This window comes from Myodes glareolus, chromosome 5, assembly GCF_982192425.1.
Source record: "Myodes glareolus chromosome 5, mMyoGla1.1, whole genome shotgun sequence".
In the NCBI taxonomy this organism is placed as follows: domain Eukaryota; kingdom Metazoa; phylum Chordata; class Mammalia; order Rodentia; family Cricetidae; genus Myodes; species Myodes glareolus.
This window is the reverse complement of record NC_142030.1, coordinates 84301589-84322694: the sequence shown is the minus strand read 5'-3', so window position 1 is coordinate 84322694 and position 21106 is coordinate 84301589. Positions and strand designations below refer to the sequence as shown.

The following is a 21106-nucleotide window of genomic DNA, read 5'->3' as shown; positions in this document are numbered from 1 at the left end:
CTGATAGCATATTCAATAAATAATACAAGAATAATCAATATCCATATGGAAAGAATTAAAATTTAATTCCTATCTCTCCTTCTAGGCAAAAATCAACCCAAAGTCGATTAAAGATATAAATGTAAGAATGAGATGTTGAAATTACAATAAAAAATAACAGGAAAACACCTCATTGGGTTTGGATACTCAATGTTTAGATGGGATCACAAGACAAAAAAACAAATCTTGATGAATGGAGTTTATCACAATGAAATGCTTGTGTATATCAAAGAACATAATCAATACAATGAAGCAGAGACAGCCTATAGAACTGGAGAAAATTGTTGAGTTTTTTGTTGTCAGGGGCATAGTTGTTTCCTATCTCAAAAATACAAATGGAAATGAAAATATTTTAAAAACAAAAAAGACCACCAAAACTGGGTAAAATAAAGAGACACTTCTGAAAGGAATATTATACATGTGGGTGAGGGGGGAATAGTTGCTTAGTATCATTAGCTCTCATCTCCCTGACAGATTTCCAATCTTATATACCTTATCACCCATGTTTAATGGCATTGCAGAAAGGAACCCTTAAAAATTACAAAGGTTCATGAGTTGTAGTGGAAAGGAAACTTGAAATCTATTAATGGGAATATGAGTTTGTATAGCTACTATGGACAATAATATGGAGATTTCACGAGAATCTAAAAATTGATCTTCCATATACTATTGCTGTATCCCTCTTTGATATGTACCCAGAGGAAAAGAAACCAGCCTTCTCAACCTGCACGTAAACATTTATTGCACATTGCCATGATATAGTAACTATGATGGGATAACAGTCTGGGTACCCACCAACTGATGAACTTATGAAGATAACATAGTATATTTGTATGTCAAATACGGTTCAGACATTATAGATAATTTTTATTATTTTAGTTAGAAAAAGGCATTGAAGGACTTTAAGTGAAATGAGCCAAACACAGGAATACAAGTCCTTCATATTCTTTCCCACACAATGGAAGAAAAACTAAAATTCCTCTAGACTGCCTGACAGTGATTAGTAGAAGTTAGGTCGTTTATCTAAGGGAAGGGTAGCTTCCATGCGGGACATAGATTTAGTAACTGCAAGGTGTGTAGAGGTGTGGTATATGAATAAGAATGGCCTCTGTATTGAATGATTTTCTGTGTCAAATAGATACATGACACAAGCTGGAATCAACAGAGAAGAAGGAGTTTCAGTTGAGGAAAAGCCTCCATGACATCCAGCTGAAAAGCCTTTTCTCAATTAGTGATCAGTGTGAGAGGGACCAGTCCATGGCAGTCCTGGAGTTTATAAAAAGGCAGGCTTAGCAAGCCATGAAAAGTAAGCTAGTGAGCATAACCATTCCGTGGGCTCCACATCAGCTCCTGCCTCCAGGTTCCTGTGCTCACTTCCTTCGATAATAAGTAGAAATATGGAAGTGAAGGCCAAATAAACCCTTTCCTCCCCAACTTGTTTGACTAATGTTGTTTCATCTCAGCAATAGAAACCCTAACTACAGCAGCCTCCACTTACTTATACGTTGCTTATTTATCAGGGAGCTACTGCTTGAATAGGACTGGGCTGTGACTTTGTTGGAGTAAGTGTAACCTTGTTAGAAATGTATCTCTGGGTGTAGGCTTTAAGGTTTCAAAAGACCAAGGCAGGCCCAGTGTCTATAGCATCCTGCTGCCTTGAGAGTCAGATATAGAACTCTCAACTATTTCCACACCACAAAATCTGCCTGTGTACCACCATGCTACCCTCACATGATGATAATGAACTAGGCTCTGAAACTGTAAGCACTTCCCACTTAAATGATTTCTTTTATAAGAGTTGCTAGGGTTATGGTGTCTCTTCAAAGCAAGAAAACATAAACTGATCCAACAGGTATGGAAATATCATGCTGGCATGATATTTTATGGACATCAATAAATACATGCTAATAAAACAGAATAATAAAGAATAAGTTGCATAATTATATTTGTGAACTATTTTTATATAAAAGGAATCTAATAATCTTGTTTTCCTCACATGCTGATATTTGGCAGTGAAGCACTAAGCAAAAGGGTGCTTTTAATCTGTGAATGTTCTTTATTAACTGAAAAATATGCATATTATGAAACTGAATCTCCTGTGATTTATAAAAACAAGTTATTTACTTAAACATTTTGGTGGCTCAGACCACTCTCCATTTCTACATGTTATTTTCTTTTTGCCATGCAGTTGGTACAAGTTCTGGCACTGATATTCGACTGAAGATAATGGTGCTTATTCTTCTAATGGGAAGGAGGTGATGTCTCCATTTTCAATAGATGGAGGAGGCCCACATTTCCCCGTCTAATCTAAGAATGACAACATTTGAATGTTTGAGAAATCAAATCAAAGTACAGCCTTAAACAGAACCAATGAAAGCACAGTTCTAAACAAGACTTTAGTGATTTCATGCTGCATAAATTAATCCTTGAAGAAATTTCAATCAAATAAACAGTTACTATTTTTTTTCTTTCTTCTCATCTAAAGTACTTATTGAATTGGAGTGTGCATGTCTGCTCTGAAGCCTTCCAGTGCTAGTAAATATCTTAACAACTTGTGAACATACAGATGCTAGTGTAGACAGTCAAGGTTTCTTTGTTTTTAAGACACTGGTGTATTTATTGCTTTGTATATTCCCAATCCTCATCATAAATTTTGCAGAAACACACATTTATGGACAAGAAATTAAAGCTTATAAAGCTACAGAAGGCTAATTAGGCTTTCTGATTTCCTAAAGTGGACAAATATTTATTGGTATCTATAGGTTATACTTTTGCTAGGTACAACAGGGATTCTAATATATAGTAAACAATATAGGAAGAGGGAAGACCGAGAATTCTAGTTAAGAAATTCAGGGTGCAACTAGCTGTACAATGTTTTATACCATTTGTTTTTCTTTTGGGTGTCTGATTGTCCAATGAGATCATAGGAAAAGACTGAAATCAAGTACTGGTTGTATAATCTGTTGAGTAAGATTTCAACAGGAACATCATTAAACAGAACTGATTTCCAATGTTGTTTACAAGAAAAATAAAATGTTCAAGATCCAATGAAAATGTTATACCATGAAGGAAAATGAAAACAGCTGGGTATAAGGCATAATTATGCATGTTTAAGAACTGAGTAAACTCAAACAGAACAAGTTGTGAAGCTCATGCAGACACATGCATGGAAACTGCTTAAAGAAATTTTTTTTAAATGAATGAAGTCATCACTATCCACATTGGATGAAGATTGAAAGAAAGTGACTTCCCATCTACCACCATGGAGGCCATAGGAGATGAAAGAAAATGAGAGTCAGCCTTGAAATCTTTGCCCAGTGGTGTTAGCCCCTTCAAGGTAGACACTATCAGATAAAAGAAGATAAAAAGGATTTATCTCACACAAAGAGTTCCTCAGAAATACTAACTACCTGAATTTATTGGAGAAATAAAAATAAAAATTAAGACTTTAGATGAAAAGTAACTGGTAAAATGAGGGTTATATACTAAATGATCTTTCTGCTCATTAAATTATGCTCATGTCTGAGGGGAAACCTAGCATTTGAGAATGGTGTTCAGTATGTACGAACATATGAAGCAGAAATGTTTCATATGTAGCAGAAATCTTTAAGTAAAACATGGCAAGTGGGAACTATAAATCAATTATAAGGTTTAGTGCAGTTTTCAGATTCCATTGAAGTATAAAAATGCCATAATTAGTAAAGGATGACAAACACACACACACACACACACACACACACACACACACACACACACACTCACATACAAATACCTAGGGTGACTTCAATAACAAGTAGTTAGGTGATGTGGGGTTCCCCTCTGTATGATGTGAATACCATTGGTTAATAAAGAAACTGCCTTGTCCTGTTGATAGGGTAGAATTTATGAAGGCAGGGAAAACTATACTGAGTGCTGGGAGAAAGGAGACATGTAGCCCCACCGGAGACAGATGCTGGAACTTTACTAGGTAAGCCACTGCCAAGGGGCAATACACAGATGCATAGAAATGGGTTAATTTAATATGTAAGAGTTCTATTAAGAATTTAGAACTAATGGGCCAAGCAGTGATTTAAATAATAAATTCTGTGTGATTATTTTGGGGCTGAGCAATCAGGAAACAAACATGCAAACTCCTACAACAGTTAGGAAACAGAGATAGCATACTCAAATTATGTACTCAAAACCAAAAAAAAAGATGCTTGCCAGAAAATATTGAGAAATATTTCTTAAAGAAAAAGGAAAAGGGAAATAAGACTGATAAACTGAGGAAGCATACAAAAATCAACAAAAGAAAAGATAAATCAAGCATACTAGTAATTGTTTCACATGGAAATAATCTGAAATAAAATTTGAGTAGTGGACTAGACAGTTAATGTTTGTTTATAGATATGATGTAAAATTTTGCATCAAAAATACATAGTTCACATTCAATACTAAATGACTAATTGAAGTAATTTGGGAAATTTCTGTACTCATAAAATTAAGTCTTGACATGTACTCATAAAGTCTTTTATTTTTAAATCAGTATGTAAGAAAAAAGGAAATCCCATAGCGCCTCACCCCTTATTACATGTGGCAGATATCAGAGCTTGTCCTTGGCTCTTGGGAGTAGAAAACCTTGGCTTTGTCCCTTCCAGGCTTCTGCATCTGGGAGAGTGGGCTCTGCTCCTCACCTGGGCAGCACAGTAAGCAGAGTTGGTCCAGTGGAAGAAGTAAGTGAGCATGCCCTGAGGGAGGGAGAGGAGAACTTGCCCCATCTCTTGCTGTTTGCTGACTTCTGTGAGCTATCTGGGCAGTGCTGGAGAGATCATCTTGGTAATGAGGAAGAAGAGTTGGCTGGCTGACCAACCCAGAACCAGAACAAGAAGACCACAAGAACCAGAAATCTGAGATGACTCCACCCCAACCTCCATTCTATCTATGAACTGCTAGAGCACATGAAGGTGCCATTTTTGCAGATCTAAATCTGCAGGATCTCAATGACACAGGGTAACAACAAAATGTCTAAGAGGAGGCCCAGTATCAATAGCATTGCAGAAGCCAGAGGCCTTGAACAAGACCAACCAAATACTCCAATAAAAAGTAATAGAGTACAGATCTAAACAGAGAACTCTCAACAGAGAAATCTAAAATGGATGAAATACATAAAAGGAAATGTTTAACATCCTTAGTCATCACAGAAATGCAAATCAAAACAACTTACTGGTGTTAGAGATTTCATTTCTTACACCTGTAAGAATGGCCAACATCAAAAACACTGATGACAATTTATGCTGGAGAGGTTGTGGAGAAAGAGGAACATTCCTGTATTGCTGGTGGTAATGCAAGCTGGTGCAACCCCTCTGGTGTGGCAATTTCTCAGATAATAAGGAAACAACCTTCCTCGAGACCCATTAATATCACTTTTAAGTGTATATCCAAAGGATGCCCAATCGTACCACAAGAACATGTGCTCAACTATGTTCATAGCAGCATTGTTTGTTATAGTTAGCACCTGGAAACAACCTAAATGCCCCTTGACTAAAGAATGGCTGAGGAAAATGTGGTACATTTACACAATGGAGCACTACACAGCAGAAAAAAAACCTGACATCTTGAAATTTGCAGGAAAATGAATGGAGCTAGAAAACCTTATTTTGAGAGAGTTAACCAAGATACAGAAAGACAATTATGTGTACTCACTCATAGGTGGTTTTTTAACATAAAACAAAGAAATCCAGCCTACAAACCATAATCACAGAGAGCATAGAGAACAATGATGACACTAAGAGTGACTTACATAGATCTAATCTACATGGGAAGTAGAAAAAGACAAGATCTCCTGAGTAAATTGGGAACTTGGGGACCTTGGGGGAGGGTTGAACTGGGGAGGTGACAGGCAGGAAGGGGAGCAGAGAAAAACGTAAAGCTCAATAAAAGTCATTTTAAAATGAGGTAAAAATAAAAGGAGAGTCAAACCAGGCCTACTCCCTCCCCTGTCTACCTAGGTAAGTTTATCTTCAGCTTCCACCCTGAGTCCCTTCTTTTCCATCTTTTCCTTCAAGAGGAATATACTGTCTCTCTTTTCTTTCCACTTCTCCCTGTCCACACTCTCCCCTCTCTTTCTGTTTCTCTCTCTCTCCCCTTCACTTCCCCCCTCTGCCTCTCTCTCTGTTCTTCTTCCCTTCTCCCCTTCCCCCTTCATAACCCACTAAATAAATATCCAACCTCACTCTGCATGGCAGGTCTCTGTCTTTCACCCACCAAGAGACTCCCTACCAGGGACAGGCGGCCTTTGGAGACCTGAGGCATAGTCTCCTAGTGTAATCATCTGTCTGTCTCTCCTTACAGGACTGGCTGTCCCATCAGGGTCTTTCCACCACCTCACGACTCCCTGCCTGGGACTGGCCCTTCGTGGCCCACTGCAGCCACTTGGGGAATTGCACCATCCCTGCCTAGTACTGTCTGCTCTTGGGACCCACTGCCTGCTGCCTTCAGCCACTTAGGGAACTGGTGCAGCCCACTTGGAGACCTGCAGTATTTTATATAACCACAACAACCAGGAGGACATAACCCTCTGAATCAACTAAGCAGGGCTCACATGTGCTTACAGAGACTGAAGCAGTAAATACTTGGCCTGCAAGGCTCTGCACCAGGTTCTCTGCCTACATGTTAGGGTTTTTAGCTTGACATTTTTTTTTGTGGGACTCTTAACAGTAAGAGTGAGTGTGTCTCTAATATATTTGCCTGTTCTTGGGATACTTACCCTCCTGTCATATTGCCTTGTTTAGCCTAGTTATGAAGCTGTCTGTCTTGTCTTATTGTAGATTGTTTTGGCATGCTAAGTTATTGTCTTGGAGGCCTTTTCCTTTCCGAAGGGAAAAGGTGGGGAGTGCATCTAGAGTACAGGGGAGAGTGAGAAACTGGGAGGAGTAGAGTGAGGGAAGCTGTGGCCTGGCTGTAGTATATGAGAAAAAAAATCAGTTAAATAAAAAGGAAACTTAAAAAACTGTAGAGGCCCCAAAAATGTGAGCTTATTTCTCTTTGTCTGAAGGTTAGAGAGACTGTTGACAAGTATGGCTACACACACTGATCTAGAGTATATTTACTTGGTGTTTTGGACATTAAGATGGCCCAATACGTAGACCTTACCAAAGGTCAGAGAATTCAAACATATTTCTGCTCCTTTTTTTGAATTAAGAGATTTGACCTAGGGAGTTACTGCCTTCAGGATATTTGGTATAAAATGGGTTCACTGCCTAAACAACAGAATGATTTTCTTATTAATTAATGGCTTGATGTCTCAAGTATTGAAGCAAGCAACTTTTGCAGTTGTCCTTTGTATCATATAAAGGCAGTCTTTTGCCTCCCCCCTCTATTGTATTGGGGTATAAAATCCACTCTTGTATGACTCAGGGAACCGTGCAGAATAGGAGCCAACAGAAAGAGAGTAAGAACCAGAAGGGATAGAGGATGCAAAACCAAGGCCCTTTAAATCAACAAGATTGATGTGCATAGAAACTAACAGACTGAGGAGCACCAGATGGGGTCCTAAAACTGAAAAAAGAAGGTGGCATAAGCACACATTCCTAACCCAGAAGCAATCTCCAATTGATAACTACTTGCAGATGAAAATCTAGAGTTCTCCAAGGAAGTATTAAATGAAAAACAAGCTACTCCTAAGGGTAGGCTGCATCAAACAACTCAAGGGCATATTTGTAATTTCCTTGTCTCGTAATGTACCGTCATGTCTTTCATTTTTCTTTATTTCTTAAATTCCATCTTATTTTTAATTTGCTTTAATTTTTATTTTGTTTATATTTTTCCTTCTCTCTTTTTACCCTACAAGTCGTTTACATACAGTTTCCATTACCACTTTGAACGATTCCTGAGTATGCAAATAAGTGAAGCTTTATTTTTGTATCAATTCTTGTGTCTTATCTTCAGCTCTTTTCCCTTAAACAGTCTATTTTGTCCCATTCTTATGTGTTTATTATTTGTTTTGTTCTTTTATTCTTCCTTAGAAAGCTTTTATTTTCTAATGACAGACAGTAAGGCTATGTGTTCAGATGGGACAAGAGGTGGAGAGGAACTGGGAGAAGTAGAGGAAGAAAAAAAGAGTAAGGATATACATGCGAGCAAACTCTATTTTCAATATAAGGAGGAAAACGTTGTTTCAAGATTATCAAAGTTATAAGGAAAAGATGATCAAATAAAATATTCTAATATCCCAACAATTAGAGAAAATGAGATATATAGAACATATCAAATGAAAGATTATTCTATAACAATACATTTACAAATGTTTAGAGTTTACAGCTATATTTTCCAAACTGAGTTTTCCCAGAATCCCTGAGGAAAATTACAGTGGACTCAAGGTCTCCGCTCTAGATGTTTTTCTGCTTAAGATCTCTAGGAGGAGCTCCTCAGTATTAATTACGTTCACCAACCTGGTCCAAAGATACTGATGATTTTGGACACAGAACCACATTCTGGAGACCATTACTCCATTTGCTTAGCCATTGGGTTTTCAATTTCATGATTTTATTTTAAACATAAATCAACTTTGGCTTGATTTAAGAGATAATCTTTGTCCATCATTAAATTATGCTAGACCTTTTTAATCAGTCTTCTAAAACTATAATAAATATATGATGAAAGTGCATCAAACTACCTTTGCATACCAGCTCTCCAATCCACATGCGATTTACACATGTCACAATGTGGGACCCATCCATTTGATAAGATCATGCACATTTGAACATCACCTTTTCACCTGACCTATAAGATTTTTTTTTGAGAAAATAAACAAGGTTGACAAACCCCTAGCCAAACTAATCAAACAGCAGAGAAAGAACACTCACATTAATAAGATCAGAAATGAAAAGGGGGACATAACAACAGACACAGAGGAAATTCAGAGAATCATTAGATCTTACTATGAAAGTTTATATGCCACAAAGTTGGAAAATGTACAAGAAATGGATTGGTTTTTAGATAAATACCGTTTACCAAAGTTAAATCAAGACCAGGTGAACAATCTAAATAGACCTGTTAGTCATGAAGAATTAGAAGCGGTTATCAAAAACCTTCCGACCAAAAAAACCACAGGGCCAGATGGTTTCAATGTAGAATTCTACCAGAACTTCCAAGAAGACCTGATACCTGAAGTCCTTAAGGTATTTCACAATATAGAAACAGAAGAGTCATTGCCAAACTCTTTTTATGAAGCTACAGTTACCCTGATACCAACACCACATAAAGACACAACCAAGAAAGAGAATTACAGGCCAATCTCACTCATGAACATCGACAAAGAAATTCCCAACAAAATCCTGGCAAACCGATTCCAAGAACACATTAGAAAAATTATCCATTATGATCAAGTAGGCTTCATTCCAGAGATGCAGGGCTGGTTCAACATACACAAATCCATCAATGTAATCCATCATATAAATAAACTGAAAGAAAAAAACCATATGATCATCAGATTAGATGCTGAAAAAGCATTTGACAAAATCCAACATCCCTTTATGATAAAGGTGTTGGAGAGATTGGGGATACAAGGATCATACCTAAATATAATAAAAGCTATTTACAGCAAGCCGGCAGCTAACATCAAACTGAACGGAGAGAAACTCAAAGCCATTTCATTGAAATCAGGAACAAGACAAGGCTGTACACTCTCCCCTTACCTCTTCAATATAGTGCTAGAAGTTCTAGCAATAGCAACATAAGGGGATCAAGGGGATTTGAACTGGAAAGGAAGAAATTAAACTCTCGTTATTTGCAGACGATATGATAGTATACATGAGCGACCCCAAAAACTCTACCAAAGAACTCCTACAGCTGATATACACCTTTAGTAATGTGGCAGGATACAAGATCAACTCCAAAAAATCAGTTGCCCTCCTATACACAAAGGATAAAGAAGCAGAGAGGGAAATCAGAGAAACTTCACCTTTCACGATAGCCACAAATAGCATAAAATATCTTGGGATAACTCTGACCAAGGAAGTGAAAGACGTATTGACAAGTACTTTAAGTCTTTAAAGGAAGAAATTGAGGAGGATACCAAAAAAATGGATAGATCTCCCTTGCTCTTGGATTGGGAGGGTCAACATAGTAAAAATGGCAATTCTACCAAGAGCAATCTATAGATTCAATGCAATCACCATCAAAATCCCATCAAACTTCTTCACAGACTGTGAGAGAATAATAATCAAGTTTATATGGCAAAACAAAAAACCCAGGATAGCCAAAACAATCTTATATAATAAAGGAACGTCTGGAGGTATAACCATCCCTGACTTCAAACTCTATTACACAGCTACAGTATTGAAAACAGCTTGGTACTGGCATAAGAACAGAGAAGTCGACCGATGGAATCGAATAGAAGACCCAGATATTAACTCACAAACCTATGAACACTTGATTTTCTACAAGGGAGCTAAAGGTATGCAATGGGAGAAGGAGAGCATCTTTAACAAATGGTGCTGGCATAACTGGATGTCAACCTGTAGAAGAATGAAAGTAGATCCATATTTATCACCATGCACAAAAATCAAGTCCAAATGGATTAAAGACATCAACATTAATCTGACCACTTTGAACCAGATAGAAGAGAAAGTGGGAAGTAGTCTACAAGACATAGGCACAGGAGACCACTTCCTAGGTAAACGCCAGTAGCACAGACAATAAGAGAATCAATGAATAAATGGGACCTCCTGAAACTGAGAAGCTTCTGTAAAGCAAAGAACACTGTCAGTAAGACAAAAAGGCTACCTTCTGACTGGGAGAAGATCTTCACTAACCCCTCATCAGATAAAGGCCTGATCTCCAAAATATACAAAGAACTCAAGAAACTAGACACTAAATCTCTAATTAACCCAATTAAAAAATGGGGTGCTGATCTGAACAAAGAATTCTCAACAGAAGAACTTCGAATGGCCAAAAGACACTTAAGGTCATGCTCAACATTCTTAGCGATCAGGGAAATGCAAATCAAAACAACTATGAGATACCATTTTACACGGGGCAGATTAGCTAAACTCAAAAACACCAATGATAGCCTATGCTGGAGAGGATGTGGAGAGAGGGGAACTCTTATCCATTGTTGGTTGGAATGCAAACTTGTGCAGCCACTGTGGAAATCAGTGTGGCGGTTTCTCAGGAAACTGGGAGTCAACCTCCCTCAAGACCCAGCAATTCCACTCTTGGGAATATACCCAAGAGATGCCCTATCATACCACAAAAGCATTTGTTCAACTATGTTCATAGCAGCACTATTTGTAATAGCCAGAACCTGGAAACAACCTAGGTGCCCCTCAATAGAAGAATGGTTAAGAAGGTGTGGAACATTTATACATTAGAGTTTTACTCAGCGGTAAAAAACAATGACATCTTGAATTTTGCCTGCAAATGGATGGACATAGAAAACGCGTTACTGAGTGAGGTAAGCCAGACCCAAAAAGAGGAATATGGTATGTATTCACTCATAAGTGGATGCTAGCCATAATTAAAGGTCTTTGAGCCTATTATTCGTGATCCTAGAGCAGCTAAATAAGAAGGTGAACCTGAAAAAAATCATGTAGTTATCCTCCTGGAGATTGGAAATAGACAAGAGTCCCAGGTAAGCTCGGGTGCATGGGTAGGGGGGAGGGTTGTTGGAAGGGGAGAGGGTTAGAGAGAAAGGAGTAGGGGAGGAATGAGGAATGCTCGGGGGACTGGAATGGGGGGGAGGGAGGAAGGATAGATATAAGATCAGGGAAGAATATATCTCAACTAAGGGAGTCATTTTAGGGTTTACAAGAGACTTTATTATAAAGGGGATCCCAGGTCCAAGGAGAGATCCCCAGATTGTTCTCTGGATAGAGGAGAGGGTGCCTGAACTAGCCTTGGCCTATAACCATACTGATGAATATTTTGCTTATCACCATAGAACCTTCATCTGGCGATGGATGGAGATAGAGACAGAGACCCACATTGGAACACTGGACTTAACTCCCTAGGTCCAAACTAGAAACAGAAGGAAAGAGAATGTGAGCAAAGAGGGCAAGACCAGAGGGAAACTTCATCTAACGATGGATGGCGATCAGATGGAGACCCACATTGGAGCACCGGACTGAGCCCCCCAAGGTCCAAATGAGGAGCAGAAGGAGGAAGAAAATGAAAAAGGAAATCAGGACCGCGAGGGGTGCAATCACCCACTGATACAAGGGGACTGATCTAATGAGAGTTCACCAAGGCCAGTTGGACTGGGACTGAATGAGCAAGTGTTCCAACCAGATTCCCTGAATGTGGACGGATTCTCTGAATGTGGCTGGCCCGGAGTCTTTCTGAAAAGCCATTGACAATGACACTGGGACTTGTTTCCTCTGCATATACTGGATTTTTGGAATCCAGTCTGTTTGGATACTCACCTTCCTGGACCTGGAGGGAAGGGGGAGGAACTTGATATTCCTACAGGGCAGGAAACCTTGACTGCTCTTAGGGATGGAAAGGGAGGAGGAGGAGTGGGATTGGGGGGTGTGGGAGGGTGTAGGGAGGAGGGGTGGAAATGCAAACTTTTATAATTTAATAAACTTTGAAAAGAAATGTTGCAGTGCTAGGGAAAAAATAAAAGTCTCATAGATGGTCCTAATATTGTTCTGTATGGTGCATTGCTGTTCTGTGCAGTTATTTCTAGAGGCCGGACTTTATCAGCTAAACGTGAAGCTCTGACTCGGACAGCATCAACTCAGAGAGTTTTCATGATTTTCCATGCATCAGGCTTACCAACTATTACCATTTATAAATGGAAACTTTGTGAGTTCTTCGTTTGAGGTCCACACATAATAAATTCCAATACTTATTTTCTTCCAAAAAAAAAATACCAGTTATGGCCTATGGAGCGCATGCTTCTTTCACTATGGCTTTATTAGAATCCTTTACAGAGCTCAACCTTACACCCAGTGACTGGGTACAGCTTTACAGAGCTTGTCTCTCATGGGGAGATTATTTGTTATAAAGAGATGATATACAAAAAATTACAAAAAAACCACACAAAATAATGCCATCACAGGTTTTCCCCAGCATAACCTTGAAATGTTAAATGATAAAAGACAGTATACTGGTTTAACAACACAGATCACATATGATCCTACAATTTATGCTCAGATAGCTGCCTCGACTATTAAAGTTTAAAAAACTTTACCTAACAAAGAGGCAGGAAAACAGCTTTCTAAGACCCTTCAAGGATCTTCAAAACCTTATTCTAAATTTATTGACCGCCTGCTACAGATGAAAAGTCACATATTTGAAAATATGGAGTCAGCTATGTCGGTCATAAAAACAATTAGCCTTTAAAAACGCTAACAAATTTTGTCAAAAGACTATATACCCCCATAAAAATAACAACTTAAATAATTTTATCCTGTTATATGATGGCACTCACGTGCTAAATCAGGTAATTGTTTCTGCCCTTAAAAAAGATCAAGACAGAGCTAAATCTAAAAATTGTTTTCAATATAAATGATCAGGACACATTAAAAAAACTTGCCCTAAAAGTAAAGGGATGGTTATTCAGCCCCCTCCCCCCCCAAAAGCCAAATATAATGACACGTGCCTTCAATCCCAATTCTTTGAAGGCAGAGACCTACAAATCTCTATGAGTTCAAGGCCAGCCTGGTCTACAAAATAAAATACATAATGACATCCACTTCTCCCTAAAATACTCCTATCTTTGTTATTAAAAAAGTCTAATAAATGGAGATTACTATAAGGTCTTAAAACAATAAATGGTTATATAAACATTCTACAAAAAAAATCCAGATCCAACTTCCTTTCATGAGTTGATAATTTTTCCCTCTCAACATAGTCCTATGAAAATTTTTTGACAAAAAGGATCCATTCTATGGGTACATAAACATATGTCACCTATAAAAAATGTTATCTCATAACCATCAGCTATGCTACATGTTATTCAAAAAGGATATAAACTTGATTTACAAACCTTTAAAATGTTACCTAATGAGGTCATTACACCATATACCCAGACAAAAATAACTTGGCTACAAAATTTTGCTGAGGATTAAACCTTGTTTTTATGTACTAATCCCTCCAAGTTTGATAATCATTATCCTTCTGATAAGTTGGTTGCCTTTTTCAAAAATCATCTGATATGTTTCCCTAAAATCATTTCTTTACAACCTCTGACCGGGACAAAAAATATATTTACTAATGATTCTTCCACCGGGAGAGCTATGATGGCCTCCCTTCCTGACTTTGATATTCAGCCTGTTGATGCCACATCTGCTCAAATGACTAAATTGATCGCTATACAAATGGCCTTAAAAAATATGCGGAAATTCCATTTAAACTTTTTACTGACAGTCAATATATAAACAACATTCTTACACCTTTAAAAATTACATCTTATATTGCTTCTGTATCTCAAATCCAGATACAGTTATTAACTATTCAAACTTTGCTTTGGGCCCGATCTGTTCCCATTTACGTAGGACATTTACGAGCTCATAATGACCTCCCTGATCCCTTGAGCAAGGAAAATGCTTTGGCTGATCAGCTTACTCACCAAATTTATACAATTAGTCAAAAATCTTATAGAGCTACAAAAAAAGCTCATAATCGTTTGCCCAAACTCGCATAAGGTACCATTGCCCGCAAACTGTACCGAGAGGGTAACACAAAATCGGATGATACAATTGTACCTGACCTTCAACAAAGAGTTAACACTAAAACTTCTCTAATTGTTCCATAAAATAAAAACACAAGGAAAAAACCCTTTTAATGAGGCCACAGTTACCCTGATACCCAAATCACACAAAGACTCAATAAAGAAAGAGAATTACAGACCAGTTTTCCTTAGTTAGAAACTAAGAACATAGTTTGAACATATGTTCAAACTTAGAACATAGTTTGAAAAATACTCAATAAAATACTTGCAAATCTATTCCAATAACATCTAAAAATCACCCAGTGTGATCAAGTAGGCTTCGTCCCAGAAAGGGATGGTTGAACACATGTAGGTCAATAATTATAATCTACTATATAAACAAACTAAAAAAAAAACCATGTGATCACCTCACTAGTTGGAAAAGAATTTGAAAAAAAATCCAATTCCAGAGATTATGAATAAAGGGGACATAAATCAACACAACAAAGGCAAATAACATCAAACCCCTATCTTGCTTTAATTTAAGCAGAGCAGCAATTCTGTTAAATCAGGAACAAGACAAGTTTGTGCACTCTCTCTATACCTATTCAATACAGTACATGAAGTCTTAGCTAGAGTAGTAAGACAACTGATGTAGATCAAGTGGACACAAATTGGAAAGAAGTCAAGTTATCTTTCTTTGCAAATGGTACCATTGTATACATAAGTGACTCTAAAAATTCCACTGGGGGAAATCCTACAGCTGATAAACAATTTCAGTAAAGAAGCTACATAAAAATTAACTCAAAAAAGCATACATGTATTGATAAATGGACGCATAAAGAAATCACAGAACAAATGGATCACAATAGCTTCAAATGACGTAAAATATCCTGGGGTAAATAGCCAAACAAGTGAAAGACTTGTATGATAAATCTTCAAGTCTTTGAAAAAAGAAATTGAAGAAAATATCAAAACATGGAAAGATTACCATGCTATGGATCAGTAGGATTAATAACCTACCAAAAGGAATCTATATTTTCTATGTAATCCCCATCAAAATTACAACACTTTTTTTTCATAGATCAGAAAGATAAATATAGTATGTATTCACTAATATTTTGGTATTAGTCATTAAATAAATAATAATCATGATATAATATGTAGATCCATATAGATTCAGTATAGAGAAAAAGATTATGGTAGAACACATGGATTTCCTTATAAGGGGAAATAGAATAGATTTTATGGGTGAAATTGGGGGCAGGGTCAACTGGAACTGGATGATCAGGTGGGAAGGGAATGGAATGCAAGGAGAGACAGCTAAAATTGAGGGGCATTTAAAGGGTGATATGGATATTTACTGTACTGCAATCTTCCTAAAAGATATGTGTGTGATCCTGATGAAGTTCCTAAATTGTATGGGTAGAGTCCCATTTCTTGTCACCCAGTGAAGCTTCAGCTTTGGATTGGTTTATATCCAATTGAGTTATTGTACTAGTGGGTCCCATGGAAAGTCCCTAATGACCCAAGCTGTTAAGGCAATAGGTTCCTCTTCCCAAACTGATGAAAAGGTACCATTGGTTAAGGTAGCACCCACACCACTCACTGATCATGGAGATGACAAGCTAGTGCCTACATAAAACCTTCATCCCTATGTCTTATTAACTCTGCTAGAGGAAATTACTCCCCAGGATATCAAAAGAAAAACATATACACCATCCCAACCACAAAACCCTTGATATACAATACTGTCCTGCCTGCCAAATATGCCATGGCAATAGTGGCATGCCACTTTTAGGAGTCACCAAACAATGTCTGATTTTTTATAAAGACTAAGATGGAACTCATATCAATACTTCTGGATGACAAGAGCCAGAGACTAGATAGCCCAGAGATAAAAGGTAAAATCAAATATACAGTTCTTAAATAAAATAATAAAATGATTCCTAATGGTATTCTGTTATACTGGTAGATCAACTGAATAAATCTTATATGAATCCAGACATTGTGATTCCTCCAGAAGTTCTTTTAGTACAGGATTGTTTTGGCTATCCTGGGTGTTTTGCTTTTCCATATGAAATTTAATACCATTCTTTTGAGGTGTGAAGAATTGTGTTGGGAGTTGCATTGAATCTGTAGATTGCTTCTGGTAAGGCTGCCATTTTTACTATGTTAGTTCTATCTACCTAAGAGCATAGGAGATCTTTCCACTTTCTGGTGTCTTCTTCAATTTTTTTCTTCAAAGATTTAATGTTCTTGTCATACAAGTCTTCCACTTTTTTGGTTAGAGTTACTCTGAGATATATTTGGACTTGAGTTTTGGTCAAGGTGATAGATATAGATTTATTTTCACTCTTCTCCATGTTGGCATCCAGTAATACCAGCACTATTTGTTAAATACACTTTATTTTTTCCATTTGATTTTTTCACTTCTTTGTCAAAATTCAGGTGTTCCCAGGTGTGTGGATTAATATCTGGGCCTCTAATTTAGTTCCATTGATACTCCTGTCTGTTTTTATGCCAATACCAGGCTGTTTTCAGTACTGTAGCTCTGTAGTAGGATCAAAGACCTCAACATAAAGCCAGCCACACTGAACGTCATAGAAAAGAAAGCTGGAAGTAAGTACACTTGAATGCATTGGCACAGGAGATCACTTCCTTAATACAACCCCAGTAGCACAGACACTGATAGAAACAATTAATAAATGGGACCTCCTGAAACTGAAAAGTTTCTGTAAAGCAAAGGACATGGCCAATGAAACAAAATGACAGCCTACAGAATGGGAAAAGATCTTTAATAACCCCATATCAGGCAGAGTGCTGATCTCTGAAATATAAAAAGAACTCAAGAAATTGGTCATCAAAAAAAACCTAAAGCTAAAACAAAAAACAAATAATCCAATAAAAAATGGAATACAGACCTAAACAGAGAACTCTCAATAGAGGAATCTAAAATGGCTTAAAGACACTTAAAAAAAATGCTCAACATCCTTAGTCATCAGAGAAATGAAAATCAAAACAACTCTGAGATTCCATCTTGGACATGTAAGAATGGCCAAGATCAAAAACACTGGTGACAACTTATGCTGGAGAGGTTATGGGGTAAAAGGAACACTCCTATATTGCTGGTGGGAGGGCAAGCTGGTACAGCCCCTTTGGATGTCTGAGTAGGGGTTTCTCAGAAAATTAGGAAACAACCTTCCTCAAGGTTCAGTAATACCACTTTTGGGTATATACTTAAAAGATGCTCAATCTTGCCACAAGCACATGTGCTCAACTATGTCATAGCAGCATTTTTTTTTTGTCTCAACCAGAGTCTGGAAACAACCTAAACGCCTCTCGACTGAAGAACAGATAAGGAAAATGTGATACAATTATCCAATGAAGGACTACATAGCAGAGAATAATAATGACATCTTGAAATTTACAGGCAAATGGATGGAGCTAGAAAACATAATTTTGAGTGAGGTAACCCAGACCCAGAAAGACAATTATCATATGGACTCACTCACAAGTAGTTTTTAAACATAAAGCAAAGAAAACCAGCCTACAAATCACAATCGCAGAGAACTTAAAGAGCAATGAGAACCCTAAAAGAGACATACATAGATCTAATCTACATGGGAAGTAGAAAAAGACAAGTTCTTCTGAGTAAATTTGGAGAATGAGCACGGGGACCTTGGGAGAGGGTTGAAGGGAAGGGGAGAAGCAAGGAAGGGAGCAGAGAAAAATATAGAGTACAATAAAAATCAAAAAAATTAAAAAAAATCTCATATGAAATCTGAAACATGAAACACAGGTCATCTCTGGGGCTCTTATTCTTCTGTTGCCTTGCCTTGTCCAAAGTCAGTGTAGTACTTTTGTTTTACTGTATTATATTTATTTGGTTATATTTTGTTCTTATCTTTTAGAATCCTGTTCTTTTTCTAATGAGAGACAAAAGGGGCGTGAATTTGGTGGGGAGGGAACTGGGGAGGAACTTGGAGTAGTAGAGGCAGAGGAAAAATGTAACCAAGATATATTGCATGGGAAAAGAATCTCTTTCTCATAAAAAGAAAAAGAATACATTTAAAGAATAGATAGATGGATGATAGACCGACAGATATATAGACAGACAGGTGAGAAGACTGCTAACAAATCTTCATCAAATTGGCTGCAGAAAATGCCCAAAGACAAAGAAATGTCCTATTGCACAAAGCTTTTAAGTAATAAACTAGAATATCATAAAAATAACAACATCAAATTTTCTTGGAGCTATCCATCAGAAATTGAGGAATCATGTCCTAGGCAGCTAGCAAGAGTTCCCCATTTGAATTCCCAGGGAAACAGAGAAAAACTGTGAGACTGGCCAAAGCAAGTTTATCATGAGGTGGGAATGGTGAACATTTGGAAATTTCAGCTTACTATTTTAATCATTTTAGTTATTTTCTGCTGGAAATTATGAGCATCTCATTTGTTCATATGATCTCCATTTGTTGTTGTTTGTTCTATTACTTACCAGTCACTTCCAAGGGGACTCTCAGAAGTGAAGTCCAGATAAGTGCCATAAACTAGCTACTGCTACCTTAGACGATTAATGCTGGGCATCTGGAGCCTGCAATAGTGCGTTTCTGTCTGTGTGTCCATCGGTCATCTTTTTATGTACCCCGTATTTGCTATCTATTCTTTTATTTTCTTCCTGTACATGGTGTAACCTCAATTCAAAAGGAAAAGTGGGACTATATATAGTAAGTCATTATCCAGACTCTACTGAATACCAGATATACAGTATTTACGGTCAAATTGAATAGACTGAGCAGGTGTATATAAAATATATGCATATGCATATTATATAGTTATATATGTATGTTACATAATATATGTCTGTAAAAATATATACACATATACATACGTATATATAGGAATAAATATACATACACGTATGAAGAAACAATTAATGAAAAAAGAGACTATGACTCAGAGAACAAAGAGGGAAATATGGGAAGGTTTGAAAGGAGAAAAGAACAGAATAAATATAATTGTTTTATAATCTCAAAAATTATAAAAGTATAAAAATTTGAAAAAAAATTTTCTGTCATTTGGCAGAATGGATTTTTATTTTTAAAGGAATGCTTACCCATGATTACAACAAAAAGTCATAACACAACAAAATAAGTTTAAATCTCTGAAATAATGTTACAAAATTTGACCACAAATAGTAAATAAAGACTTCCTGAAAACAGGGTCAAGCACAATGACTAAATTCCACAATCCTATACCTTGTTTAAATCATTTTTTGTGATTCTGTGGGTTTAGTGACTTTATGTGGTGACTTCATGAAGCATCAAGGGAAAGCTGATAATTCCTTTTTAGACACAATGTTAATACGGATATATTATACTCTCCTACTTTCTATATACATTAGAGAGATCAGAAATGAGCAATTTGTTGGCACGTTAGTGGTTTATTACAAAAGTAACAGTAGTCCTCATTGTCTCATTAAAAATATTTACATTTGATGAATGATGATTTAATTGAACTTGAAAAAGCTAGTCATTTTAATGACTAGGAAGTTAAAAGTTATGAAATCTGTGAAGATGAAATCAACCTTGCCCAGTCTCAGAGGTGTATAAAGTCTGTCAGGAGCTTTGCCCTGGCCAGTGGTTTTGTTTAATTATAAGTTCATTTTGAAAATTCATCTTACTATGTTTAAAATTTACACACTTTTAAAATGAATTTTTTTCTCTCAAAATTATATTTAGAGGCTATATACAATTTGTAGTTTAAAATAGAGGGAAAATCCCCTTTACTCAATTTTTCTCTTACTGATTGTCAGAAGGTATTTCCATAGATAGGTTGTATTTTATCATTCAAAATGTTTTCTGTCTTCATTAAAACATTTTTATAGTTTATTTTCAGTTTGCAACATTTTATTAAAAATTAAAATGAATTAAAAATATTCTCATGTACATACAGAAGATAAACACATTTGACTAGGAACTACAGAAATCAATTTTTTTTCCACTTACCTTTTTCTCCTTTGGCAGTATAGAGCCCTAGGATTAGAACATTGCCTAAGAGCAATACTCTAGACCACCCCATTTTTTAAATCTTAGAGGTCTCCAGTAGTGGGGTTTCTGGGAGCCTTGTCATTAACAGTACTGTTCATGACTTTGAATTTCAGTGTATTACCAGCAGCTAGTTTGGTAAATTTCAAAGGTCATAGAAAGAGGAACAAAATAAACAATGTTTAATCTTGTTTACACATTAATACTCTAAGTTAATCATTTTACAGTTATTAAATAATAAAATACCATTCAATTTATTTGTGCCAGTATCCTATTCAATCCGTATCAATATGAAATCAAGTTATTAAGCAAGGAAGATAAAAGATTAATTTTTTTTTGCTTTCTTTTAGGTATCATAGCCGGGCAAGGACTGTTGGTTGAT

At 36.8% G+C, this 21106-nt stretch overlaps 1 protein-coding gene across 6 annotated transcripts in view; it reads right to left on the bottom strand.

Moving 5' to 3' along the window:
- LOC125398368 (complement factor H-related protein 2-like) overlaps positions 1–20860 on the bottom strand; it is a 73530-nt gene extending 52670 nt beyond the window's left edge. For 3 of the 6 annotated variants that reach the window (XM_087906453.1, XM_087906456.1, XM_087906454.1), the window contains exon 1: positions 20686–20858. In XM_087906453.1, coding sequence (XP_087762579.1) covers positions 20686–20758 — 73 coding nt within the window. In that variant the 5' untranslated portion in view covers positions 20759–20858. Of the gene's footprint in view, positions 1–20685 lie in introns of all 6 variants that reach the window. The other 3 variants (XM_087906457.1, XM_087906458.1, XM_087906455.1) reach the window with 3 other exon arrangements.
- Between the last annotated feature and the right edge of the window lie 246 nt (positions 20861–21106).